The sequence below is a fragment of the Mauremys reevesii genome, linkage group 1, assembly GCF_016161935.1.
Source record: "Mauremys reevesii isolate NIE-2019 linkage group 1, ASM1616193v1, whole genome shotgun sequence".
Classification (NCBI taxonomy): domain Eukaryota; kingdom Metazoa; phylum Chordata; order Testudines; family Geoemydidae; genus Mauremys; species Mauremys reevesii.
The window spans coordinates 205,125,862-205,151,403 of NC_052623.1; the positions used below are offsets into that span (position 1 = coordinate 205,125,862).

At 44.6% G+C, this 25,542-nt stretch overlaps 2 protein-coding genes across 9 annotated transcripts in view; one reads left to right on the top strand and one right to left on the bottom strand.

Moving 5' to 3' along the window:
• The window catches only part of CCDC191 (coiled-coil domain containing 191), a 33,776-nt gene extending 30,887 nt beyond the window's left edge, over positions 1-2,889 (bottom strand). For 2 of the 4 annotated variants that reach the window (XM_039527720.1, XM_039527711.1), the window contains exons 1-3: positions 2,770-2,889; positions 2,295-2,333; positions 940-1,081 (exon numbers count right to left, since the gene is read on the bottom strand). In XM_039527720.1, the coding sequence (XP_039383654.1) occupies positions 940-1,081; positions 2,295-2,333; positions 2,770-2,838 (250 nt within the window). In that variant the 5' untranslated portion in view covers positions 2,839-2,889. Of the gene's footprint in view, positions 1-939; positions 1,082-2,294; positions 2,334-2,381; positions 2,497-2,769 lie in introns of those variants that run through there. The other 2 variants (XM_039527726.1, XM_039527736.1) reach the window with 2 other exon arrangements.
• Positions 2,890-2,969: 80 nt separating this feature from the next.
• QTRT2 (queuine tRNA-ribosyltransferase accessory subunit 2) lies at positions 2,970-25,225 on the top strand. 5 transcript variants are annotated; one of them, XM_039527824.1, is made up of 9 exons: positions 2,970-3,147; positions 6,640-6,869; positions 7,782-7,837; positions 10,289-10,365; positions 14,364-14,573; positions 15,659-15,858; positions 18,990-19,141; positions 22,285-22,402; positions 23,808-25,224. In XM_039527824.1, exons 2-9 carry the CDS (start codon positions 6,670-6,672, stop codon positions 24,037-24,039), a joined length of 1,245 nt encoding a protein of 414 aa, XP_039383758.1. In that variant the 5' UTR covers positions 2,970-3,147; positions 6,640-6,669; the 3' UTR covers positions 24,040-25,224. The 5 variants fall into 5 exon arrangements, with proteins under 5 accessions (XP_039383758.1, XP_039383764.1, XP_039383784.1 ...); XM_039527830.1 differs by lacking the exon at positions 2,970-3,147 and adding an exon at positions 3,196-3,364 and having other exon boundaries at positions 23,808-25,225; XM_039527850.1 differs by lacking the exon at positions 2,970-3,147 and adding an exon at positions 9,864-9,940 and having other exon boundaries at positions 6,784-6,869; positions 10,289-10,370; positions 23,808-25,223.
• The last annotated feature ends 317 nt before the right edge of the window (positions 25,226-25,542 follow it).

Below are 25,542 nucleotides of genomic sequence, written 5' to 3' on the forward strand. Positions count from 1 at the left end.
AAGGCAGGGGAGGAAAAAAAGAAGGCATCTTCCATATTTCAGGCACTTGCAGAGAATTAGCTCCATCTGTGAGAGACATTTGACATTATATACAGAAATCAGAGTGTACCCAGATTTATTCATCTGTGCTATTAATAGTGCCTCATATTATTGCAAGTGAAAGAACTGACTCTGAATTTGTTAGAATGAGAACTCAGAGACCTTGTCTTTCTATTTGTTCTGTACTGTGCCTAGCACATTTTTAGGTGCTGCAAAATAATAAATATTTATAAAAATCCAATTTGCTTCCAACTCTTTTTACTGTCAGTTTACCTTTTGCATTTCCTTCGCTTTGGACAACAGAAATAATTGAAGTTAGTTTCCCTTTTGCTTATAGACATTGAAGTTTCAGATTTGTAGTTCTGCAGGGTTTGGGCTGCAACATTGCACAAGGAACATTTATTTATTTGAGGTGGGGAAAAGCATCCATGGGAATGAAAAAGATCAAATACAATTATTCATAGATTTTAAGAGACCATTTAGGTCATCTAGTCCCACCTCCTGTATAACACAAAATTTCAGCCTGTTACTCGTATATGGATCTCAATAGCATGTGTTTGACTAAAGCATATCTTCCAAAAAGGCATCTGGTCTTGATTTGAAGACTTCAGGGAGAATCCACCACTTCCCTTGGTAGTTTGTTTCAATGGTTAATCAGCCTCACTGTTAAAAATGTGTATTTCTAATTTGGAATTGTCTGACTTCAGCTTCCAGCCATTGATTTTCATTAGGACTTTCTGCTCTAGATTAACAAGATCAAATCTAAACCATATTATGAAATATTTCTATTTGGTCTCAGGTGCTGAAAAAAGATTGGTGATACACAAATCTACTTACTGGCCCAGTTGGATTTCATAGGGTCCCTTTAAGCAGCTCTGGGCCGGTGCTATTCAAACTCACCTTCTGCATAAGCCTCATCATGATCCTGCAGCTGCTCTACTGTTTCCAGATCCATCACAGGACCACGTGGCCTTTGAGGATAAGCTGACTTTTTAAGGGAAAAAGCTTCAGAAACAGCAAACCTGGAGGCTTGTTCCACTCGCTTTAAAATAAATAAGAGAAGAAATATATTTCTTGTAACTTGTGCATACTCAGCTTCAGACACTACAGATTCCTGGTCCTGATCCTGTAAGATACTCTGGAGAAGTGGACCTCTGCATGTGTGCAGAGTATCATTGACTTCAGAGGGAGCTGCATGAATTAAGGTTCATCCATATATATAGGACTGGGGCTCAAAGCATGACTAGTCTCATGGGCATGATGCTATTGATAAGGCTGAGATAGCGCTTATGTGATCAGATCCTGTCCTTAGGTGCTATAACGTGCCAAAAATGTTACCTCATGGGGTGGAAATTTCTGAGGTTTGTTTTCAGGCCAGAGACTGTGGTGGATTTGTTTGGGACAGAGGACAGATTTAGGCACATCCCATGTGGTTGTTTTTAAGATAAATAATGGGGGGAAAAAAAGGATTACATAAAATCTTCTGATGCTTCTTTGTGTGTGCTCAGAGCACTGAAAATGAATAGTTAGTCTTGAATCAGTATAGCACCTTTCACCCTGAAAAAGGACAAAGGGCTTTACCTTTACCTATCTAAGGAACATTTCACTCTCTGGGGTTTGAGCTGGCCAGAGGCCCCCACTGACCCCAGCCTGCAGGCGCTTCTGTGTTAGAAGAGCTAAAACTGTAGCAGAAAAATTCAGCTTTTAAAAAAAAAATGCATTTCTAGACCTCACGAAGATAGCACTGAAAACATAAATCAATCAATATGAACAGTACCATCTACTGAATCATGAAAATCAAATCCTGCAGTTAGCTATTTTTTTCTGGATGCATCTTATCCAAGTACTCACTGGTTCAACCAAGTACTAACAGGATCACAACAAAAGGGAATATGGACTGCCACAAAAATTTGCCTTTTTTTTTTTTTAAACTTCACATTCCTCATGGACTTATTACATTTGACATGTCTGAAGATACTTGATTCATAAATAATTAAGTTAGTCATTGGTATGTTGACAATTACCAGCTGTGGTGGTGGACAGCATGTTGTAGACATAGGGAAACCAGATACCCATCAATTTACTCCCTAGAATCCATCAAGCAATTATCAGATGGCACCAACTTTTTGTCAATCAACCTGAACTGGATGCAAACATGAGATTGAAAGGTTTTCTGCCCCACTTCCATCCCACTGAGCCTGCATGTTCCCTGACTCAATTACTTGTTTCACAAGTTCCTTTGCCAGTGCCCTTACCTTGATCCAGTGCTCCACATTATCAGAGTCAAAATGTGGCTGGAAATAAGATGCAAAATGTTAACTTCAAAATGCTTTTTTGCTCACTTTTCACTCTCATTTTAACGTTTCCAGGCCTAGAGCCCGTCACCTGAGTACAATGAAAACACCTGCGCCAGAAATATCCCTCCCGCCCTCAAACAGCTCCCCAGGTTTCTCATTCATTTCTGAGCAGCCCTGACGCGGGGGCGGGGGCGGGGGGGAGGAGCCCCCTGATTGGCCAGCGCTGTCCAGGGCGCCCCGCATGGGGCTGGCCGTGACCCAGGGGGCCCCCTGATTGGGCGCCGGTGACCCCGGGGTGGAACAGGATTGGGCGCCGGTGGCCGGTGGCCCCCCAGGGGTTTGCTGGTGACCCCCGGGCAGCGCCGAGCCCGGGTAGGCTGCGGGATTGGGCGCTGGGGACACGGCGGGGGGGTGATGCCGCCCCCTCCGTTACCTGGGGCCTGGCCGCGGCGGTGAGGCGCTGCCAGCGATAGAGCCGGGACCTGGGCGCCGGGAAGGCCATTGCCAAGGCTCGGACAGGAGCAGCCTCCCCACCCCCACCCCGCCTCAGCCACAAAGGGGGGGGGGAGAGGAGCCTTGTGGGAAACGGAGTTCCCCATTGGACGGGGCGCACGGACACTTGGAGGAGCGCGAACTACAAGACCCGGAATGCAGCGCGCCGGGAGGGTCGCTTCTCTATGGCAACGGCGCAGCCGCCTTTACCCCCAACCACGCGACAAGGCTCTCCTACGTCCCCCGGTGATGACGTGTCGGATGCTGATTGGACCCGGGAAGAGACGCTTATGCGACGGAGGCGGCTGGCGCGAGCCAGGTAAAGGGGGGTGGGAGCGGCCGGGTCGGTTCTTCCGCGCCTCGAGGGGCTGTTCGGGTCTCGGTGCCGCTCACGCGCACTTGGCCCGGCCGCTCTCGGTCACCACGACGGGGCCGTCGGGGCCAGTTAACCCGAGCGGGGCTGCGAGCCCGCCCCCGCCAGGTCCCAGCGCCCCGAGCCGGGAGCCGGGCCCGGCCCGCGCCACAGCCGCTGTGGGGTGAGCGCGGGACGGGCTCGCTCCGCAACTCCCCCCGCCCCCTCCAGCGCAGGGCCCGAGACCTGCCCGGCTCCCTCCCGCGCCCCCTCCCCTCGGGGTGTGAAATGAAGTAGCAGGAAAGTGGCGAAAGGCCGCGGGGTCTCAGATCGTGGCGAGGCAGAGCCTGCCGGAAGCTCTTTTCTAGAAAGAGACTTCTTAAAATGAACGTTTTAAGGGGGGAGGGATCGCTCAGTGCTTTGAGCATTGGCCTGCTAAACCCAGGCTTGTGAGTTCAAAGCTTTTGATACGGTCTCCCACAGTATTCTTGCCAGCAAGTTAAAGAAGTATGGCCTGGATGAATGGGCTATAAGGTGGACAGAAATCTGGGTAGATCGTCAGGCTCAACGGGTAGTGATCAATGGCTCCATGTCTGCTTGGCAGCCGGTATCAAGCAGAGTGCCCTAAGGGTCAGTCCTGGGGCCGGTTTTGTTCAGTATCTTCATTAATGATCTGGAGGATGGTGTGGATTGCACCCTCAGCAAGTTTGCAGATGACACTAAACTGGGAGGAGTGGTAGATATGCTGGAGGGTAGGGATAGGATACAGAGGGACCTAGACAAATTAGAGGATTGGGCCAAAAGAAATCTGATGAGGTTCAACAAGGACACATGCAGAGTCCTGCATTTAGGGCAGAAGAATCCCATGTACAGCTACAGACTAGGGACCGAATGGCTGGGCAGCAGTTCTGCAGAAAAGGACCTAGGGGTTACAGTGGACGCGAAGCTGGATGAGAGTCAACAGTGTGCCCTTGTTGCCAAGAAGGCTAACGGCATTTTGGGCTGTATAAGTAGGGACATTGCCAGCAGATCGAGGGATGTGATCATTCCCCTCTATTTGACATTGGTAAGGCCTCATCTGGAGTACTGTGTCCAGTTTTGGGTCCCACACTACAAGAAGGATGTGGAAAAATTGGAAAGAGTCCAGCGGAGGACAACAAAAATGATTAGGGGGCTGGAGCACATGATTTATGAGGAGAAGCTAAGGGAACTGGGATTGTTTAGTCTGCAGAAGAGAAGAATGAGGGGGCATTTGATAGCTGCTTTCAGTTACCTGAAAGGGGGTTCCAAAGAGGATGGATCTAGGCTGTTCTCAGTGGTATCAGATGACAGAACAAGGAGTAATGGTCTCAAGTGACAGTGGGGGAGGTTTAGGTTGGATATTAGGAAAAACTTTTTCTGTAGGAGGATGGGGAAGCACTGGAATGGGTTACCTAGGGAGGTGGTGGAATCTCCTTCCTTAGAGGTTTTTAAGGCCCAGCTTGACAGATCTGTGGCTGGGATGATTTAGTTGGTGTTGGTCCTGCTTTGAGCAGGGGGTTGGAATGGATGGTCTCCTGAGGTCTCTTCCAACCCTAATATTCTAGGATTTAATACTTGAGGGGGCCATTTAGGGAACTGGGGTAAAAATCTGTCTGGGGATTGGTCCTACTTTGAACAGGGGGGTTGGACTAGATGTCTTCCTGAGATCCCTTCCAACCCTGATAGTCTATGAAAGTTGAGATTCTAAGGGATTTGCATAACTCCAGGTTTTTTTTATGATCAATATTGAATATTGGGGTGCACATGAGATTGTGATACCTAAATATCACAAGTCAGCAACTCTGCCCAAGTTATTCTATTCCTTTATCAGTCAGTTTATTTGCCTTTTTAAACCACAGCTATTCATTGAACAGAGGTTTTCCTTGAACTGCCCAGATCTTTTTTCCTGGGTGTTTACAGTTAACTTAGAATCCCCCTTCCCCTCCCCCCCTCCCCCCATGTTTGGGAGTAATAATCTGAACTATTCACAATGTACATTACCTTGCATTTATGGACACTGAATTTTATCTGCCATTGTACTATCTTGATTTAAATTCCTCATAATCTTCCTTAGTCTTGACTAATCTAAGTATTAATAATAATCATTTGTATTGGCACCCAGAGGCCCTCGTAAAAACATGGATCTCATTGCCCTAACTGCTGTACAAATACGGTGAGGGACAGTTCTTGTCCAGAAGAGTTTACCATCTATATAGACAAGACAGGCAAAGGGTGGGAGAGGGGAAGAAACCACTGGGAAATGAAGTGACTTACCCAAGGTCATACAGCGACAGAACTAGAAACAGATCAAGGTCTCCTGCAGGGTGGATTTGATTTAAATCACTAGTCAGGAAGACTCGATTTAATCATGGATTTCCACATAAAAGTGCATTCTTGTTGGTTGTTATAACCTTAATACATATTCTTCACAACTCAGAGATAGATGAGACCCAAACTGGGTCTCTCTTATGCCTGCTGCCATTATTGGTTTTCCCTTCTAGTGAGAGAATGGTATGGTAGATCTCAAATGAATGAAGGCTACACTCAGAAAGACCTCAAGGCTTCTGGAATATGCTGCTCAAGCAGTTTTACTTTTGTTTCTACTGCCTGTCCCTGCCTTCTCACATTTATCTCCAGACTTCTTCTCCTTGTCCAGATCTATTCCGCCTCCAACTATCTTCTATTCATTGAACTTTTTGAAACTTTGCACCTTTTAGAGAGAGGTAAGGGATTGCCTCTGTGTACGCAGATTTGCAGAGGGATAATAGGGTTAAGGGCTGTTATTTCTCACCTCTCTATATTATTTATTTATTTATTTAAAACATTTTTTGCTGTTAACAAGCATGTTATCTTGAGACACACATCCACAGTTTGAGAGTTGCAAAACTAAGCATCTCTGATGGTATCTTCTAGACTTAACACTAAGTCCCAGTGGATAGGTAGAAAGATTAACCTAAATCTATACAGAAGCCCCTGGAACCCCATAAGATTGGGTCCCTAATCCATGAACTATTGGAACTCATTTACAACACTTTTCTTAAACATTTTATGAATATATTGTCTCATGCTATAGAATTAGAATTCATAATCCCTATTCCATGATGAGGTATCTTTGAGTTATAATATATCTTTATCTTTAGATAGGTTTTTTCCTCAAAAATAATTCTATAAAAAAAATCCGATTTAAAAAAAAATCATAGATTTTTATCCGCCCTTGTCTCCTGAGTGAAAGTTCATACCATGATAACTCTCTTGTGAGCTACCTCTTCCTCCACTGCTTCTAATGGATCCATTGCAGGTGTATTGGAATCCCAAGTAGCCTTAGAAACAAACAATTTACTTTTCCATTTCCGTCAATTACTAAGCTTTTACAGATACAAATATAAACCCAAAATCTTGATGGAGAAAGACCTACCTAAATAATCTCTTTCTTTAAAGGACCTGGACGCTGCCTACCAGTTAACCAGGATGAAGCTGAGTCTCTCCAAAGTGGTCAGTGGGTGTCGTCTTGGGACACTGACAAACCTTGGCAAGAATGGGGTTCAAACCATGGAGCTTCCAGGCTGCCTACTGTATACCAAAACCGGATCCCCACCACACCTCGCCCATGACACACTGCAGGCAATTAAAGGGGTTCCTGCTGTTGTACAGCTCACGCTTTCAACTCTGTGAGTATCAAGCTTAGCTGGGACACCGCTTTTGTGTTCCCAGTTTCCCCATTGAAAATAAGAAACAATACTTCCTTCCTTCACCAGAAGGGTTTGAGACTTGCCTCCTTAAAATTCATCAGGACAATGAGATTATAGAGAAACAGCTATTCCACCTCAGACCACAAGATGTGAGACTGTTACAGCCCCAGATAGAGTATTGGCATTTTAGCTCAAGATGTAGCTGCTCTTGATTTTTACCAGTGTAAGTCCCTGGTGTGTTGGCCAAGATGTTGACCATCACACTTTTTCCCTTATGGTTGGATTTCTTGGGGATGGATGTGTTGCTGCGCATTTATTGTAGGTGAGAGCTAAGAGCAGATATATGTAAGGGGAAGCCTTTTTTGAAAAGTGAACAGGATGGTGTAAATGGCCTTTCCCTGTTTCTTTATGACTTTTTGTGAAAGTCTCTAATAAGAAACCTCTAATCACCCTAATCTAATTCTAAAAGTTGTATTCTTAGGCTGCGTGTACCTTGACAAAAACGGGACCTGTAACTCCTCACTTGTGCAGATCCGCTGTGGTACTAATGGTGGAAGTTGTAGTGTAGACAGGGTTTATGTTTCTTTTCCATTATCTAGTCTAATCCAAATTTGGACAACACTTTAGTGAAGAAGCCTGAATCTTATCTATATGACAGCTCCATCTTGCAGGTACAGGGGCAACAAGATCTTGTGAGATTTGGTGTAGTGAGTATGTCATTCCTCCATCTCCATTCTGACTCCATTCTGTGGCTGAAACTTCAAGGCTCTTTTTGCAAAGATTGGAGTGTGTCTTCTAACATACTGAGGAATTAGCTTATCCACAGTCCTCTCTGCAGGCTCATTCTCATTTTTTTTTCCCTAATGTGTATTCTTTTATGTTTGGACACAGGGTAGAACTTCACGAAGCCTTGGAGGAATATAAAGAAGGAATTGGGAAATTTATAGGTAAAATTGTGTGTGTGTGTTTAGATGCAGTCTGATCCCATCTAATACAGCCTCTACACTTCCATGTTGCTTGGTGCAATGAATTAGGGGACAAGCTGTCCATCCCTAGAAACTTGAGAGCAAATCTATTGTGGATCCCAAGTGAGTTGTGTGAGAAGCTCTTTTTTTTTTTTCCCAAAGTGGATTTAATGCAGCTGTAAACTATTACAATCACTACAATAGAAACTGAAGTTCTCTTATTCACAGTTACAGCTTCCCCCACAACACCCCAGCAATGGGCTTCAGCACTCACTTGGAGGGACTCAACTCTGGGTTAAGAAGGGAGTTGAGTATCCCTGGACTTTTCAGTTCTTGACCTCTGTGCAGTGAGTGTTAATAAGTGCCATTTGTGATTATTTTTTTAGCGATGTGAACACCTCTCCCACTAGAAACAATACAAAGAACAACTTTCTTCACACAGTCCCCAGAAGGTAACAGCTTTCAGGTCCCTGCTGATCTGGGATAGGTTATTTCCCCCACAAAACAAAATCAGTTTAGTTTGATACAAAGCCCTCATTCAACCTCAGCAGTGCAGAGCAGCACAGAACAGTCAGTCTCACTTAGAAAAGTGGTGGGATCTCCTGACGGGTATTCCTGCCCCTAAAGCAGATCTGTTAAATGAAGGAACTGTTTTGGGTGGCTGTCTGGGGAAGGAACCATGTTACAGGCCCACAGAAATCCCTGAAGGGCAAGCTTAAGGATGTGGACAGACTTATCTTGCCATCCTTTCGGACCAGTGGAGAGCTCACATTTACCTATCCCACCAAACTTCTACTTATTTTGCTCCCTTTGTTCTCTGTCTTTTTTTGCCTTGCTCCATGGTGGCTGGTTGGCTACAGGAATGCTCCTTTTGTTTCAGGAAGAAACACACCCAGGAGTTAAGACCAGTTGTGCCCTTCACCCCCTAGTTAGCCAGGGAAAGAGAAGTAAGGGCTCCAGGGCCTTTCACCAAGGCATCAGTTATCTCTCTTAGACAAACAGACACTTCCTGTCTTCCTCTTTCCCCACTGCATCACAGTCATCTAGCAGTGCTGAACCAGTGTCATCCTCTGTGGTCCCCAGGACTCCTTAAAGGAGTTGTTTTGCACATGACACCTTAATTGTGGCATTTCCTGGTTCTAGAATTCTTAACATTGCAACCTTGAGTTCTCCTGATATAATTTTTTTATGGTATATACACAAATTTGTCATGTGCCCTGTGTTGATGAGGAATATATTTATATGAGTAAAGACCTGACTCTGCATTCCTTATGCACCCAAAATGCCTACTGGAGGGAGTTCTGAGTGCAGAAAATGCCCAGTTAGAGGATTTAGACAATTTTCATTAACTGTAGTGGAAGTTATGGTTGGAATTTTCAAAGGAGTTTAAGGACATTAGGTGAAATTCACTTCCCAGTGAATTTCAGTGACATTTGGGTACCTAACTCCTTGGGCTCCTTTGGAAGTCTCAGCCTTTGCATCAAATCCCCTAGATAAGGGGTTCTCAACCTTTTTCCTTCTGAGACCCCCCACAACATGCTATTAAAAACTCCATGGCCCATCTGCGCCACAATAACTGGTTTTCTGCATATAAAAGTCAGGGCAGGCAGGGGAAGCAAGGGGGGCAATTGCTTGGGACCCCATGCCACAGGGGCCCCCGCAAGGCTACATTGCTCAGGCTTTGGCTTCAGCCCCGGGCAACGGGGCTCAGGTGCCTGTGATTCACCCCCATATGGTGGGGCTTTCGGCTTTCTGAGCCCCAGCAAGTCTAACCCTGACCATGCTTGGAGGGCCACCTGAAACATTCTTGTGCTCCCCGGACCCTTGGTTGAGAACTACTGCCCTAGATGGCTTTGAAAAATCTCTACCTGTATCTATAAAACAGAGACCTTTATTGCATTCATTGCATCTAGCTTGTTCTGTTTCTTGTGAAATGATCATAAATCTCTCATTGCTACAGCTCATTCTACTGTCTTGGTGTATATATTGCCCTTCCTTTAAACTCCAGGTCTGAGACTGTTTATGTCACCCAGCCTAGACGATGTCAAGTGTCAGATGTCCCCAGAGCATTCATTCAGCGGACAAGTGAGTCAGCTGTCATTGCATCTGGTTTACTTTTGGCAGCAGTAGCATTAATCAAGTAAACAGTCCAAAGGCTACATATAGTTTGTGGCATTATATAATGCTACTCTTATGGTTTTCTTCGCCCCTCCCTGTAACTAGTAGAGTGTGGACAGAGCTGTCCAACTGAATGTGTTGTTGCTATGGAGATCAAACAAGCCATGTCTGTCTCTGACAAAGATGTCAGGTATGTGCATTTATTCCTGGGTTACCCTTTTTGTAAATTCATAGCCATCTCTTAGCAAGTTGCCAACATAGCCATAGTGGTCTACAAGATTACAGCTGACATTTATTTTTCTGTTGTGCCTCCAGGTATGCCAGAGTCAGTGCTGTACTGCTCTCTCCATGATCCAGGTACCCCCTGCCCACCTGGCTACAACAACAACAAGGTATGGTGAGTGTAAAAACTTATGAGAGTCCAACTTAAACCTCACAAAACTTATGTCTCCTAGATGCCATCGTGTGTGCCCTGCTTAGCAGCTACAGAATGCCCTCTTTGGGGTTATAGGAAAGTGAACCAGTGTATGCTAGGATAGAATGGCCAGATTTTTCCCACCATCTTCCGTTGGGATTTAGAGTGGAGGTGTGGTCAGATAGAGGCACTTTTTTTATGCACCAGACCTGGTCCTGGGTGCTCTTGTCCTGTCTGCTGACTTTGTAGGGCCACACAAATATGGATGAGCAGACTGGATTCATGTGCAGTTTATTATATGTCAGTTAAAAAAATCGTGGCTTGTAAATTGAGCAAATTTTCTCCAGTGTTATTGGCAATAAACATGGAGCCCTAGGAGACCACGTAATATTATGAGTCTCACTTGTACAGCCACACATTCAGGAGGACCACATGAAGGGAAACTTAGTGCTGATGGAAGGTGCTGACATGAGTGCCCAAGAGTAGGAAGTCTTGTGTCTATTCACAGATTATGTACAGCAGCAGTTCAGGCTCCTTGTACACACTTTGCTCTGCTCTTACGGTTTACTGTTGTGCCTCAACCATAGGGAAGCCACCTCTGAGGGGCTGTGGGAGGGAGTTTAATTTTCATGAACCATTCAGTCTTGGAAGTATCTGGTGAAGGTGTCAACAAAAAGGAGTAATTATTTTTTCTTTTTGTGATGGTGATTTTTGTGAAGAGGACGCCTGGGAACTGGGCTGAATCCCACCCTACTCATTTCACACAGGCTACAATGCTGTCAAATGGCAACAACTTTTTGTCACTACTCACTTAAGGTTTGATCCTGCTGTCATTGAAGTCAGTGGCAGTTTTAACTTCAAAGGGAATAAGATCAGGCGGTTAGGGCCTGATACTGTAACTGGATCTGCACTGGCAGGTGCCCATCCTGGTATGAAGTCTCTTTAAAGTTACTGCGACTGTAGTCATAAAGATCTGCTTTGCAGAATCAGTGTCCCGGGTTGGATTTGAACCTCTGGTGTGAGGCTCTATAGTCTTTCACCAGTCATCTGGGCCATCTCTTTCCCCATGGTTTAGTTTTATTAAATAAAATAGCATTCTAGTAAAAAATCAAAACAGTGTTTACATTTTGCACATCAGCTTGAGAGGTGAAACAAATCTGATTAGTTTCACTTTGGTGGGTCTTGTGCACTAACACAATGCTGATTATTAGCAGAAGAGTGAATTTTATATATAAATACAGAAAAGCTGTTCAGTGAACCAAAAAAGTAATAAAAAATCATGAAAACGTGTATTCATGTTAGCTTTTGTAAAATCCTCTTGTTTTAAATGTAGAGGCCTAAATTACTTGGATGTCTATTAAAAACCTAAGATCACAAATGTAGGAAGAACAATAACAACTCAGTTGGAGCAATTACCAGGCAGCCCACACAACGTAATTACATTATCTACAGATAGAGATGAAACACATTATGCCCATGGTGGTGATGGCTTCAATAACTCTTCTTGAATTCTCGTTCAGGCCCATGCATGATGCTAAAGAAGGCTGGCACTTGAGGAGCAACATCTTTGTTTGCTCAGAAGCTTGCATGCAAGAATGACAATGTTGGGCCAGTGCTTTATCTTCCTAATATAAAAAGCCTATGTGATAGAAACCTCCCTGGGAGCTGCCAACTGATGTGCCAAGGCTACCTCTGCTCCTGTTTTCCCTGCCAGCTTAGGACTTTAGCACCCTGTCTTGCTGAGCCAAACACTCCCATCTGCTCCAACGAAGACCAAGGGTCTGAATTACTTGCCCCAAAGCTGCAGGTTTACCTGAAAACAGCTCACAGAAGTGTGCTTGTCTTTAGCACTCAGATGCCCAACTCCCAATGGGGTCTAAACCCAAATAAATCCGTTTTACCCTGTATAAAGCTTATGCAAGGTAAACTCATAAATTTTTCACCCTCTATAACATTGATAGAGAGATATGCACAGTTGTTTCCTCCCCCAGGTATTAATACATACTCTGGGTTAATTAATAAGTAAAAAGTGATTTTATTAAATACAGAAAGTAGGAGTTAAGTGGTTCCAAGTAGTAACAGACAGAACAAAGTCACCAAGCAAAATAAAATAAAATGCGCAAATCTATGTCTATTCAAACTGATTACAGATAAGATCCTCACCAGTTCCAGGATGCTCCCTTTTACAGACTAATTTCCATTTACCCTGGGTCCAACAATCACTCACACCCCTTTGTTCCAGTTTTTTTCAAGTATCCTGGGGGGTGGAGAGGCTCCCTCTTTAGCCAGCTGAAGACCAAATGGAGGGGTCTCCCAAGGGTTTAAATAGACTTTCTCTTGTGGGTGGAGACCCCTTCCTCTTTCCTATGCAAAGTTCAGCTCCAAGATGGAGTTCTGGAGTCACCTGGGCAAGTCACATGTCCACGGATGACTCAGTCTTTACAGGCAGAAGCCATTGTCCACATGGTATCTTCTATGTCTTCAGGAAGACTTATTATGTGGATTGGAGCATTTCAAAATGCATTGTTCCCCAAGTGCTTCCTGATGGGGTACTTAACCTTGCGAATTTCTTCCTAAAGAGGCTGACCAAATGCCTTACAAGCAAATACAGCCAATATTTTTAACCTCAAGTACAAAATGATATATGTATACAAATAGGATGAATAGATATAGTAGACCATAACTTTTACCAAGATATGTTACATGACATAGGTAGTACAAAGCATATTTTAGTTATGTCATATTCCCATAAAGCATTATGGGGTACAGCGTCACAGCCTACATGGGAGAATATGAGAATAATAAAAGTGGAAGATGAAGGCCTACACACACAGACATACTAGGAAGAATGGGAAAACATGTGAGAGAACTTAATTTCAGGCCTCGCATGTTGCGTCGCATGGCGGACCTGGACAAAGCTCAACAATCAGTTTGATTGGTAACAGAGTCATTTATTTCTTTCCAGCATACATCTTTATACTCTAATTGGTTAACAAAATACACACAAGCACTGCTATAACTTTAGAGAGAAGAGCCAAGGCCAACTTCTCATAACAAAACTCACTATTCCAACACTCGCATCTGACCACTTGGGAAATGATGGAATTACCCTCAGGAGTGTGTGTATGTATAAGTTCACTGTTGTGTAGGCACTGCAAAATCACCTGCAATTCCTTTTGCCATAGTTCGCAACTATTCATGGGGTAGAGCACAGTCTGGGAGTCAGGAGATCTAGGTGTTTTCTTGCTCTGCTACTGATTTGTTGGATGGCGATGGGGAAGTCACTTCAGCTCTCAAGCCTCTTTCCCAACATCTCTGGGAGGTAGGTTAGTGTTGCCATCCCCATTGTAAAGATGGGGAAATTGAAGCATTAGATGATGTGACTTGCTAAAGGTCTCACAGGGAGTTAATGTTAGAATCAGGAAGAGAACCCAGCACTCCTGACTCCCAGTCCCCTGCTCAAACCGCTGGACCTTCATGCCTGATGCTAGAGGCGGTTGGTTTTCTGAGCTGTGTCCCTTTGAGAGCTTGTCCAGGGAATGTTATTGCAGTGGCAGGCATTTTACCAGGACCAATTGCTGGCTGGTGAGTCTTGCTCACATGCTCAGGGTTTAACTGATCGCCGTATCAGGGAATCAGGGGTCGGGAAGGAATTTTCCTCCAGGGCAGATTGGCAGAGGCCCTGGAAGTTTTTCGCCTTCCTCTGCAGCGTGGGGCACGGGTCACTTGCTGGAGGATTCTCTGCACCTTGAGGTCTTTAAACCACAATTTGAGGACTTCAGTAACTCAGACATAGGTTAAGGGTTTGTTGCAGGAGTGGGTGGGTGAGATTCTGTGGCCTGCATTGGGCAGGAGGTCAGACTAGATGATCATAATGGTCCCTTCTGACCTTAAAGTCTCTGAGTTCCCCTGAAAGGTCTCTTAACCTCTTCAATTAACATCCATTCCTGTGTTCCTTTTGCTTGCATTTGACAGACAGTGTCCATATGGGGCTACGGAGGGCGAATGGAAATGACAGCTTCCAAGTTCATGAGCATGCAGCGTGCTCTCCAGCCGGATTGGCTTCAGTGCCTCTCTGACGGAGACACTATTTCTGGTGAAATCTCCAGAAAGCGGGCCAAGAAGTCTGTGGACCGGTCACTTTTCTTCCTGGATGAGTGCCTTAAGCTGCAGGAGAAATCACCGGTAAGGTCCAAATTTATCCGGGGCGGCAGCACTGCAGCTGCTTTTCTGTGAGTACTGAGCCTTGTGAAGGTCTCAGCGTGTGAGCAAAAGAACACCTAGTGTGCACGGAGGGGTTAGACCTGAGTGATTTTAGGGCTGGAGTGGAGATGGAAGTCTTTAGGCTATCCATAGATCAGGCATAACATGGGCAGCAGCCCAGCTAACTTCCCTCGTGCTGCCCTTGTGCCTCACCCTTGACCCAGACGGACTAACCTCTAGGAGTGAGAAGGAGTTCAGCCCCCATGGCTTTTAATTCCTCTGTTTTTGTAGAATAGTGGTCTCTCATTCTTTAGAGTCACTTTGTATTCCTGGGTAGAGCAGGGGATAGCATTTTCTCCTTGTTCAGAAATCAGAGATCCCACCTATCCTGCCTTTCATTTTATTTTTTCCAGCTTTAACCCTGTTGAGCCCTGTGTTGCAAGCACAGTCCGTTTAGCTGTGGGGAACTGAATAGGACTAGTCAGTACTACTCCTTAGCCCTTCCAGTGAGTTTGAGAGACTTCCCCTGTTCCTAGTGTTGGGGGGCATGCCTGGACCTGACTAGTGAGGAGACCAAGGGCCCAGCGTGGGGCTGCCAGGAACTGATGCTAGAAATCCCTTGAAAGGCCATGAGACATGTAGTGGTGGGTGAGAGCCATGGTAGCAGCAAGCCATGGGGGCAGGATTTCTGTACTGATGCATGACATTTCTGTAGTGCCTTTGCCTAAGAAACACAAGGCAGGTTGCCAAGGTGGATCAGTCTTCTTATCTCTTTATGGGAGATTGGACTAATGAGACCCAGAGATTAAATGAGTTGCTGGCAGAGTCAGAAACAGAACTTCATATTCCCCTGTTCTAAACGCTAGACTACAGTATGTCCTAAGTGATGCATCTGAGGAAGGTTCAACTACCACTGAACCCAACGGTGCCCAGGAAGCAAATGTAGAGTGCCAAGTGTCCAGACTCTGGGCCAACGCACCAGCTCTTGGGTGGTGGTGGGCTTTCCTGGAACATCTTCGTTTGGGGAAGTGCGCTTCTCTTACATTTGCAACTTTCACCTTGGCCAGGAGCTGCAGGGCAGCATGATGGTTGGAGTGATCGAAGGTGGGGACGTGTTGGAGGAGAGACTCAGGTCGGCTAGAGAGACTGCCAAGCGACCTGTGGGTGGTTTCCTGCTGGATGGTTTTCAGGGACAAGCCATGGCCAAGGAGACCAAGCTGAAACTGATGGCTTCTGTCACAGTGGAGCTGCCGGAGGATAAACCAAGGTCAGATTTAAGGGGGGATAAATCAAAACCCACTTGTTCTACTGTAGGTAATTACCAGAGGGTGCTTCCTGCCAGTGTCCAGGAAATCCATTTATTCTCTCAAAGATTCTTGTGTGAGCCAAATGCTGCGTCCTTTGCTATTGAAATGCTGACTTTGGTGGCCCCAATTTTACTTTTAAGGCATAGTTGGCACAGGGCGAGAAATATGGAACAGCCCACAGTATGGATGTGATCTCTTCCTTTGGGGAGGATTCAGGGTTTGGGTTCAAACCTATTTCTAGACAGAATCATGGGTGGGATTGGTATGAGCCCTCCACCTTTTGGCCTCCATGGATCATAACTAACTTGGAACATAGCTAAAAACAATTTTCAGTCATTGCAATCTGGAGTGAATGGTTATCCACCTAGCAAAAACTCCTACCCGGTTTGCTACAACTGTCTCCTCTCAGAAGACTGGAATATCAGGGGGGCTGTAGGTCAAGAGCGAGGGGCATTGGCAGATGAGGATGGGGAACGCTTGTACGTTGCCTACATGAATTGTGCCTGGCTTCAGCCATTTGCAGCAATATCCTGAATCTTATAAATGGTAGACACTCATTCATGATTCCCAGAAATGTTTATAAACATGCCAGAGGCTCCAGAAAACACAATTCAGTCCATGATAAGAGTCCCAAGATGGTACAGTTGGAGTCTTTTGGGAGGAAGGGGTAAAAACAGATGCCTCATTTATATCCTTCTGTGGCTCTTATGTATCAACTCAATGAATGCTGTCTTTTCTAGTGTTTCATGAGGAGAATGATTCACGCTCTGCTACCTCCTGTAGCTGAGCTTCCCTCTCAGGACGACCCCCTTGTCCTGGCCACCTTCTAAGACTTGAACCCTCAGTTTATGATGATCAAAGGGAAGGGAAATCCAGGTGCATGGTTCTGGCCTTGCAGTAATCTCTTGCTCAGAGGTACCTGGAGTTTGGAGCTCTCCATAGCTCACGTTGCTGCCATCCAAGCTACCTTAAATAGGTTCCCCAATGAGCTGCAGAGTCTTGTCAGTCCGGCTAACCTGAGTGACTGTACAAGTGCATCCAACTCATCTATCAAATAGTTTACGTCTCTGTTTCAGACAAGTGATCATGACTGCTCTTTATAGCCCTGGAGCTTCTGTTTGAATTTCACTTGGTACTTACATCCCACTTTCTTACATTTAGTTGTAGAAGCTATTTTACACACACATGCATGTACGCATGCCCCTATTAAAACTGTGTTGTGTAGTTGGTGAAGAACAGCTGTTGTGTCCCACTCCAAAGATGGCTGCTTTTCTACGGTGACGGAGTGTAGCCTATCTACATAGTCTCTAAAGCCCTTTGGGATCTTTTAGGATGAAAGATGCTGCCTAAACATATTGCTTAGACGGTTTTGTCTTCTCATTTTAACCAGAGCATTCTTAGAAATCTCAGCATCTGCAAGAAAGGTTGTACCCTTGCCCTCTGTAAGAAACATTTCAGTCAGGAAGTTGATCACGTGTAATAAGTACTTATTGTTTAATTCTTAAATAGAATTTTATTCCTATCTGGAGCAGGGAATGTAACAAAATCATCTTGTAAGCTTTTCCCATCCATATTCTGTGCTCATACAGGGTCTTATGTAATTATGGTCAGAAAAATGACTAAAAATGGCACCTTATTACTGCACTTCTCAGTCTGTGTATTTTCCTAGTGATCTTGCTGCACATTAGTTTTTACTGTTGTCAGCACAGCCAGTGCACCTGGGGGAAAGCACGACTATTATATTCTCTTCTGCCTCACCCATTCTCAACAAAGCTGCCGGCTAAATTAGGACAGGAGCAGTATCTGTGTTACCACTGATGGCGTAAGAGGCAAGAAGAGCCCAGCTGGATTGCCAACCCCCGGGGGAGTTGATAGTGCTAGCTGTTGGGGGGGAAATTGCCTCTTAGGAAAATCAGCTAAAAGGAAATCCCCTTGTGTGAACTCAGCACATTTGAGCTGGACATGGGGAGGAGAGGAATGGGGAGGAAAACTGAGCCCTCCAACAGTGACTTTTCACACTAGTGCCTCTTCATGCAGACAGATCCCAAACACTTTATAAAGTAAATATGTGCTTCCCAAAAGGGGAATGCCTCCCCACTGCTGAGATGTATCATCCCCTAATACCCTTTGCACCTGTTGGAATCTACTCCCATAGCCTTCCAAATACCTTCTACTGAGGATCAGCTGTCGATTATCTCCCATGCACCGTGATGGGACAGTAGGGTGAAATAAGTATGAATTCCTTTCTTTGCTCTGAGGACCCAATTCTGTAAACACGGGTAACATTATTTGCATGAATAGTCCCACTGCCTTAAGGAGGACTACACACAAGTAAAGTCACTCACGTTACCTATGTGTTTGTGGGTTCCGGTTTTGGGAATCCAACTCCACCCACCGTCCTGGGGGTGGATTTGTGACTTTGTTGCTGGATTTCAAAAGGACCCTCTAACACATGGAATGGTGCTTTGCTAGTTAGGAGTCCCATGTAGTAAATAAATCCCCATACCTGGTAATCATTTGCTACCCAGGGCGTAGAATGTGCAACAAAATATCTGACCCAGAACGTAAGGTGTGAGATGGATCGTGAGATAGAATCATTGTACATGGGTGTTGAGGGAGCCAAATCACTTTAAACACAATTTATAGTGTTTTGACGTTATTCTTGAGTTAATGTGTAGCTGGTGTAACCTTCTAAACAAAGGCAGAACAGTGGGCACTGAGAGGTAAGGGGAATTCAACTGTGCTGCTGTATACCAGACAGATGGGATGTGGGAGAAGCATGGTCTCATGATTGGCGATAGACCATGTGTCAACTTTCACCTTGTTTAATAACTGCAGGGCTCACATGTTACTGTTTTCACTGGCTGAAACACATTCCAGTGTATTCCACTCTTGGGGTTTCTTATACCTTTCCTGTAGCATCCGGTGCTGGTCACTGTGAGAGGCAGGAAGCTGGACTGGTTGGCTCTCAGGTCTAATCCATTAAGTCAATTCCTATGTACCTGTGTCCTCTCCTTGGAGAGAGACCACAGTGACCCAGTAAGTTCCATTCAGTACACTTTAGACCTATATTGTTTTATCTCTCTCTTAGACTCATTTATGGCATTGGCAAGCCGGATGAGGTACTCGAATGCATTGAAAGAGGAGTGGACGTGTTTGAGAGCTTTTTTCCCTACCAGGTGACAGAGCGGGGCTGTGCCCTATCCTTCAGCTACGATTACAATCCTGACCCTGAAGCTGCAGGTAGATTTTCATGATAACCTTGCCGTTGTGGTCGTAAGATGATGTAACAGTAGTATCATGCCCAACATAGTTCATGCTCCACAGTCATCTTCCATGTACCTCATTTGTATTGTAACCACTGAAGTCAGAGAAAAGCAGCTGAGTCCTGCTCGTTCCAGGGGAGAAATTACTTGGGATGAAGTTAAGCAAAGAGAACTTGAGACCTTAATTTAGGACCTGGGTTATCCAAATCCAGTTAACCAAAACATGGTTATACATCCTCTGAGGTTCATTGAACAGAAGCCTTTGTATGCCTGATCCTGTCATGTGCTGAGTCCCTGGTTCTCCCTTTGGGCCTGCGCCCACTGGAGTCTATGGCAGAATTGCCCTTACCTTCAGCAGGACAGGATTGGGCCTATACATTTCAATGGGATTTGAATGCACCTGCCAGTGTCCAATTCAGTGTGTAATGTAGCTCTTCTCTCCCTCTCCAGCTGGGCAGTGTTGGGAAGCCAGTCTTCTTGGGCAGTTTTTTCCCTGCCTTCACCCAGTTTGCTCCCTTGATTAATATAAATGCTGCCAAAATAATGTAGGTTAGTCAAATCCCCATATCACAAGGTATCTGCTTAAATGAGTAAGTAAAGGCTTGGTATTGCAACATGGTCTCACCAAATGTCTGAGCAATGCAGAGAGACTGTCATCCTTCTTATACATAAATGTTTTAATACAAAAAAGTATCTAACAGTTCTCTTAATGGCTGGAATCTAGTTTTGTTTTTCATGCCTTAGTAATTCAAACCAGCTGAATAGACTTTCAGCACATTTGTTGTCTCATTGTTTCCTTGTGCTCCCTCCTCCAGCCGTCTGCATCCTTGTGTCTCGTGTCTTATACTTGGGTTGTAAGTTCTTTGGGTGCAGGGGTGACCTCTTTTCTGTGTTTGTTCAGTGCCTAGCACAGTGGGGTCCTGGTCCATGCCACGGCCTCGTTGGCACTATCCCAATACAAATAATACATCATAGTAATAATTTCCCAGAAACAGCCCCTCTGACTTGAGAGCAACGCTGAGAAATTTCAGATGCCAAGGTAATGATTTGTGAAAGTTATGTGCTGCTGAAAATCCAGGTGTGGAACCTTCACCCATAACTGCATTATCGCTGCCACAACAGTCAATTGTTCAGCAAAAAAAAAAAGAAAATCAAACTCAGCTACTGCAAAAATGTGGTTTGGATGCACATGAATCCCTTGTCAACTCCAGCAGAATCTAAATCTAAACTGTGGTATGTAAATGTTTAAATCAGCCTCTGTACCAGAAGACTGGTGGATAGCTAATGTAATGATGATTTTTAAAAAAGGCTCCAGAGGTGATCTTGGCAATTAAGCCTAACTTCAGTTCCAGGCAAATTGATTGAAACTATAGTAGACAATGGTAAAGGACAGAGTTATCTTGCTCATCTGTGTGTCTGATATGTTGGGGAAGAATCAGCGCTGCATTTGTAAAGGGAAATCATGCCTCACCAATCTATTAGAATTCTTTGAGGGGGTCAACACACGTGGACAAAGGTGATCTAGTTATATAGTATACTTGGACATTCTGAAAGCCTTTCACAAGGTTCTTCCCCAAAATTTCCTAAGCAAAGTAAGCTGTCACGGGGTAAGAAGGAAGGCGTCTTGTGGATCAATAATTGGTTAAAAAACAGGAAACAAAGGGCAGGAATAAATGGGCAACTTTCACAATGGAGAGCGATAAATAGCAGGATCTCCCAAGAATCTGTATTAATAAATTATCTGGAAAAGGGGGTAAATTTTGCAGACGATACAAAATTGCTCAAAATAGGTTAGTCAGAAGTGGACTGCAAAGACTTACAAAGTGATTTCACAAAACTGGGTGACTGGGCAGCAAAATGGCAGGTGAAATTAATTGTTGATAAGTGCAAAGTAATGCATGTTGGAAAACGTAGTCCCAACTATACATACAAAATTACGGGATCTAAATTAGCTGTTTCAATTCAAGGAAGAGATCTTGGAGTCATTGTGGATAGTTCTCTGAAAATATCAATTCAGTGTGCAGCGGCAGTCCAAAAACCTAACCAAATATTAGGAAAGGGACAGAAAAGATCATAATGCTGCTAAATAAATCCATTGTACACCCACACCTTGAATATTGGGATGACCAGAACGCAACACATCTCAAAAAAGATATATTAGAATTGTAGAAAGCACAGAAAAGGGCAACAAAATTGATGAGGGGTATGTAACAGCTTCCATATGAGGAGAAATTAAAAAGCCTGGTACTGTTCAGCTTAGAAGAGAGACAACTGAGGGGGATATGATAGAGGTCTATCAAGTCATAAATGGTGTGGAGAAAGTGAATAAGGAAGTGTTATTTGCCACTTCACATAACACAATAACCAAGAGTCACCCAATGAAATTAATAGGCATCAGGTTTAAAACAAGAAAAAGGAAGTACTTCTTGATACTACACACAGTCAATCTGTGGAACTCATCACAATAGAAAGTTGTGAAGGCCGAAAGTATAACTGGGTTCAAAAAAGAATTAAATAATTACCTGGCAGATGGGTCCATCAATGACTATTAGCCAAGATGGTCAGGGACACAACCTCATGTTCTCTAAACCTCTGACTGCCAAAAGCAGGGACTGGACAACAGGGGAGGGATAACTCAATAAATTGCCCTGTTCTGTTCATTCCCTCTGAAGCATTTGGCACCGGCCACTGTCGGAAGACAGGATACCAGGCTAGATTGGCCATTGGTCTGACCCAGTATGGCTGTTCTTATGTTCTTATTTTATGTTAAATAGATCAGTAATCCAGGTGATCACACGCTGTACAAAATGCAATTTAGACTGCAAGGATTTTAATGACTTTAATAAAAGGAATTAAACTCAGATCAGCAAAAAACTGTGCAGCTATTTCAGTTCTGAATTTTTATCAGATTATCTGAGTCCCTCCCACCTCACTCTTCTAGTCTGAGTTTGATCACTTACAATTTATTTGGCTTAACTGTTGTTTGATAATTAAAGGAAGATAATGGAGATGGAAGTTCAAGCTGTAACAAGGGGCAGCTGAGATGCCTCTTGTCAGAATATTTTTCACCTTTACTTGTCTGCTTCTGCCTATTGATGAAGTGATATTGTTTTGTTACAGTCAGTAAACAAAATGGGATCCAGGATGCAGGAAAAAATGGCACTGAAAAAGACATAAATGAAACCTCAAAAGCTGACCCAGAAATAACTTCGTTCGAGATATTTTTGAAAGAGAAAAGGTAAGTGGGTTTGTGTGTGGTGGCTTTTAAATAGTGTCTGTAGCCTTCACACTTTGAGCTGTGATTTCATCCTCCATCCAGGGTCACACCTGGACAGTCACTGGACAGGGAATGTCCACTGAACAGTTACGGTGCTGCAGGAAATGTTGGTCACTAAATGGGTGGCCCTCTTCCCTCTGAGTTGGTATTGGACAAATGCCTCAGATTGATACTGGGGGGCAATGCACTGCTGAATCTGTCATCTTTCAAATGACTTACAACCAAGGTTCTGACCATTTAGTTACTAAAAATCCTATGGCAATTTTCACAGTATGTTTTGGCCAACTTGAGACTCACTGGAGGGTGCTGATTTTCAGCCAGTCCTGAGCCCCCTCCCATTGAAAATCAGGACCTTTTAATGTGTCTCAGGTTGGGCACCAAAAATGGAGGCACCCACACTTCTGAACATATTGGCCTATATTCCTTCTCTCCCTCCACCCACCATAATATTACCACTACACAAATGGTGAACGTAGCGATGATCTAATCTACCATCCCAGAGAATCCTGCGTTTCAGAGGTAGATATAAAGGTCCCCCATGTGGAAAATGATTAAAATATTATCGGTGTGGCACCCTCAGAACACAGTTGCAACCGCTATTCTGTTCAGCTAGTGCAGGGGTTCTCAAACTGGGGGTCGGGACCCCTCGGGATCGTGAGGTTATTACATAGGGGGAGGGGGTCACAAGCTGTCAGCCTCCACCCCACTTTGCCTTCAGCATTTATAATGGTGTTAAATATATAAACAAGTGTTTTAATTTATAATGGGGGTCGTACTCAGAGGCTTGCTATGTGAAAGGGGTCACCAGTACAAAAGTTTGAGAACCACTGAGCTAGGGCCTGAATCAAAAGCCACTGAAGTCAATGGAAAGACTCCCACTGATGTCCGTGGGCTTTGGGTCAGGCCCTTAATGTTTGCTCTCGCATTATATCCATGAATGAAACTGTGTTTATTTCCCTTGTTCCCCCGGTCTGTCAGTTCATTTTAGTGTGTTGTGATGCAGTGGGGGTGTGACTTTAAAAGCAGTAATTTGTTGATTTGATAATACCATACAGTGATGCAGGCAAAGCTGTTATAACTTATTTCATGTGTGGCTATAATATCACCGCTCATATAGCCTGTCAACTGGCATTAAAACAATGCTTTACTGCACTCAGTTCATGAACCTGCATGTAGTGCTCTTTGCAATGCAGTTAGTGTCAGAGGGGACCACATCAGACTCCACACCCCAAAGAGCTGGACTGAAACCCACAAACCTTTTGACTCAGGCCACCAAACAGCTGCTACGTGGTAACTATGGGTGCTCCCTAATACTTGTGATTAATTTTTTTTTCCCATTGCCCTTTTACCCCCTCTACCTTCTTAGGTACCGGGATGATTTTGGTCCCTTGGTGCACGGATGCACCTGTTACTGCTGTCAGAACCATAGTCGAGCCTACGTCCATCACCTCCTGGTGACCAATGAGCTGTTGGCTGGTGTCCTGCTCATGATGCATAACTTTCAGCACTACTTCAGCTTCTTCCACTCCATCCGAGATGCACTGAGAGATGACAGGCTGGATCAGCTGAAGGAGCTCATCTTCAGGCAGGCACTCTGAGACCCAGGAAATGCATAGCCAGGCCAGTGAGTGTGGGGGAGAAGAGGTGAGCGAGAACTAGTGAAGGGGGGAAAGCTCCAGGTTTTGTCACTTCCCAAGGGGATCATATTATCTGGAGTGCCTGCAGTGTATTCCGGATTTGTAAGGCTAGACGACAGGAAAAGAAGATTTTTCCCCTCACACCAGTTAAGTGGAGGAATTGGAAGGGAGACTAGCTGGAAAAGACCCTCTAGAGGCTTGCAGGACCAGTGCAACTACCTTTTGTATTCAGTGATCAAACAGCATTTCTGGGGGCAACAGAACTCTCAGGCTTGGCGTGGGGAGAAAAGGAGACAGATGCATTATGGGAGACTCCCAGCTGCCATTTTGGGCTGTTGCTTCAACCTCAGTGAATGAAACAGATGAATGTCAGTCTAATTAGGATTTGTATCTCTTTAAAGAAATCCTGGTGGGGGACAAGGGAAGGGATAGTCTTCACATATTTGCTTGGAATGAGGTTCAGCCTCATCCTAACACCTCTCTTCTCAAGGCCACAGCTAACATTCCTCCTACTGATGTTGACTGCATGGGAGGCTTTCAAAGCTGTTCAATGCCAGCTCCTCTCCTCCATGCTGCCTCACAGTTCCAGTCCAGGGAGAGAGGGATAGTATATAGTTTATAGCTATCTCCCATGTCTCAATTCAGAGCATTGCCAATAAGCCAACACACCAATCCCCCTTGGTAGCTTGGGACCCTCCAACCTAGGTCTGGCCTTGCATGGTACTGCAGAGCATCAGCCACAGGGCTGGTCCCCATCCGTGGCTCTTTGGGCATTCGATCTGTAGTCTTTCTGGCTATATATTCTGCTACAGGGTTTTTTGACTCTGCCATTCTGCCTTCATGAGCTAGAATCTCACTCCCAGATTGGCATGTGGATGGCACTGAACATGCTACAGTCACGTTGGCTATATTTGGCTGCTGAGATCCTAGTGGATTACACAAACGCTGATGTGAGATGAAGCCACATAAATGATTGAGACCCCACAGGCATTGTTTTAAAACCATATGATTCCTTTTTTAATATTATTTTTCTCTGTTATATTCCTCTTACTAGGTTTTTTATGTCCCTTATACTGGAATCATTGATGTATTTATCTCATTTTATGAAAACATCAATAAAACTATTTTTCACACTCTGAATTGCTTCCTAGTCTGACCAACCGACCATAGGCCGTACGGTTTCCCTGTATTAATTCCTACTTCATTCTTACGGCCTTCAAATCTACATGGGAGCTGCAGCTGCACCTGTTTCTCGTTATGAAAAGCTGCTCAGTATCACAGGGAAGTTTTCAAGTCTGTCTTCTGTCAACCCCACAAATATATTACTACCTTCCCATGTCCTGACTTTATTAGGGCACTATGGATTGACATTCTTTTATACACCATGTTATGTGCCAGTCTTTAATTTCCTGACTCTTTTGAGCTGTTGGCACATGCCATCATAGTGACAGGTTGTTTAGTTGC

Coding starts and splice junctions, on each gene's coding strand:
- QTRT2 (XM_039527824.1), top strand. CDS start 6,670: ATGAAGCTGAGTCTCTCCAAAGTGGTCAGTGGGTGTCGTCTTGGGACA. Junction 7,838..10,288: donor AGGAATTGGGAAATTTATAG/GTAAAATTGTGT, acceptor TTGTGCCTCCAG/GTATGCCAGAGTCAGTGCTG. Junction 15,859..18,989: donor CTGCCGGAGGATAAACCAAG/GTCAGATTTAAG, acceptor TCTCTCTCTTAG/ACTCATTTATGGCATTGGCA.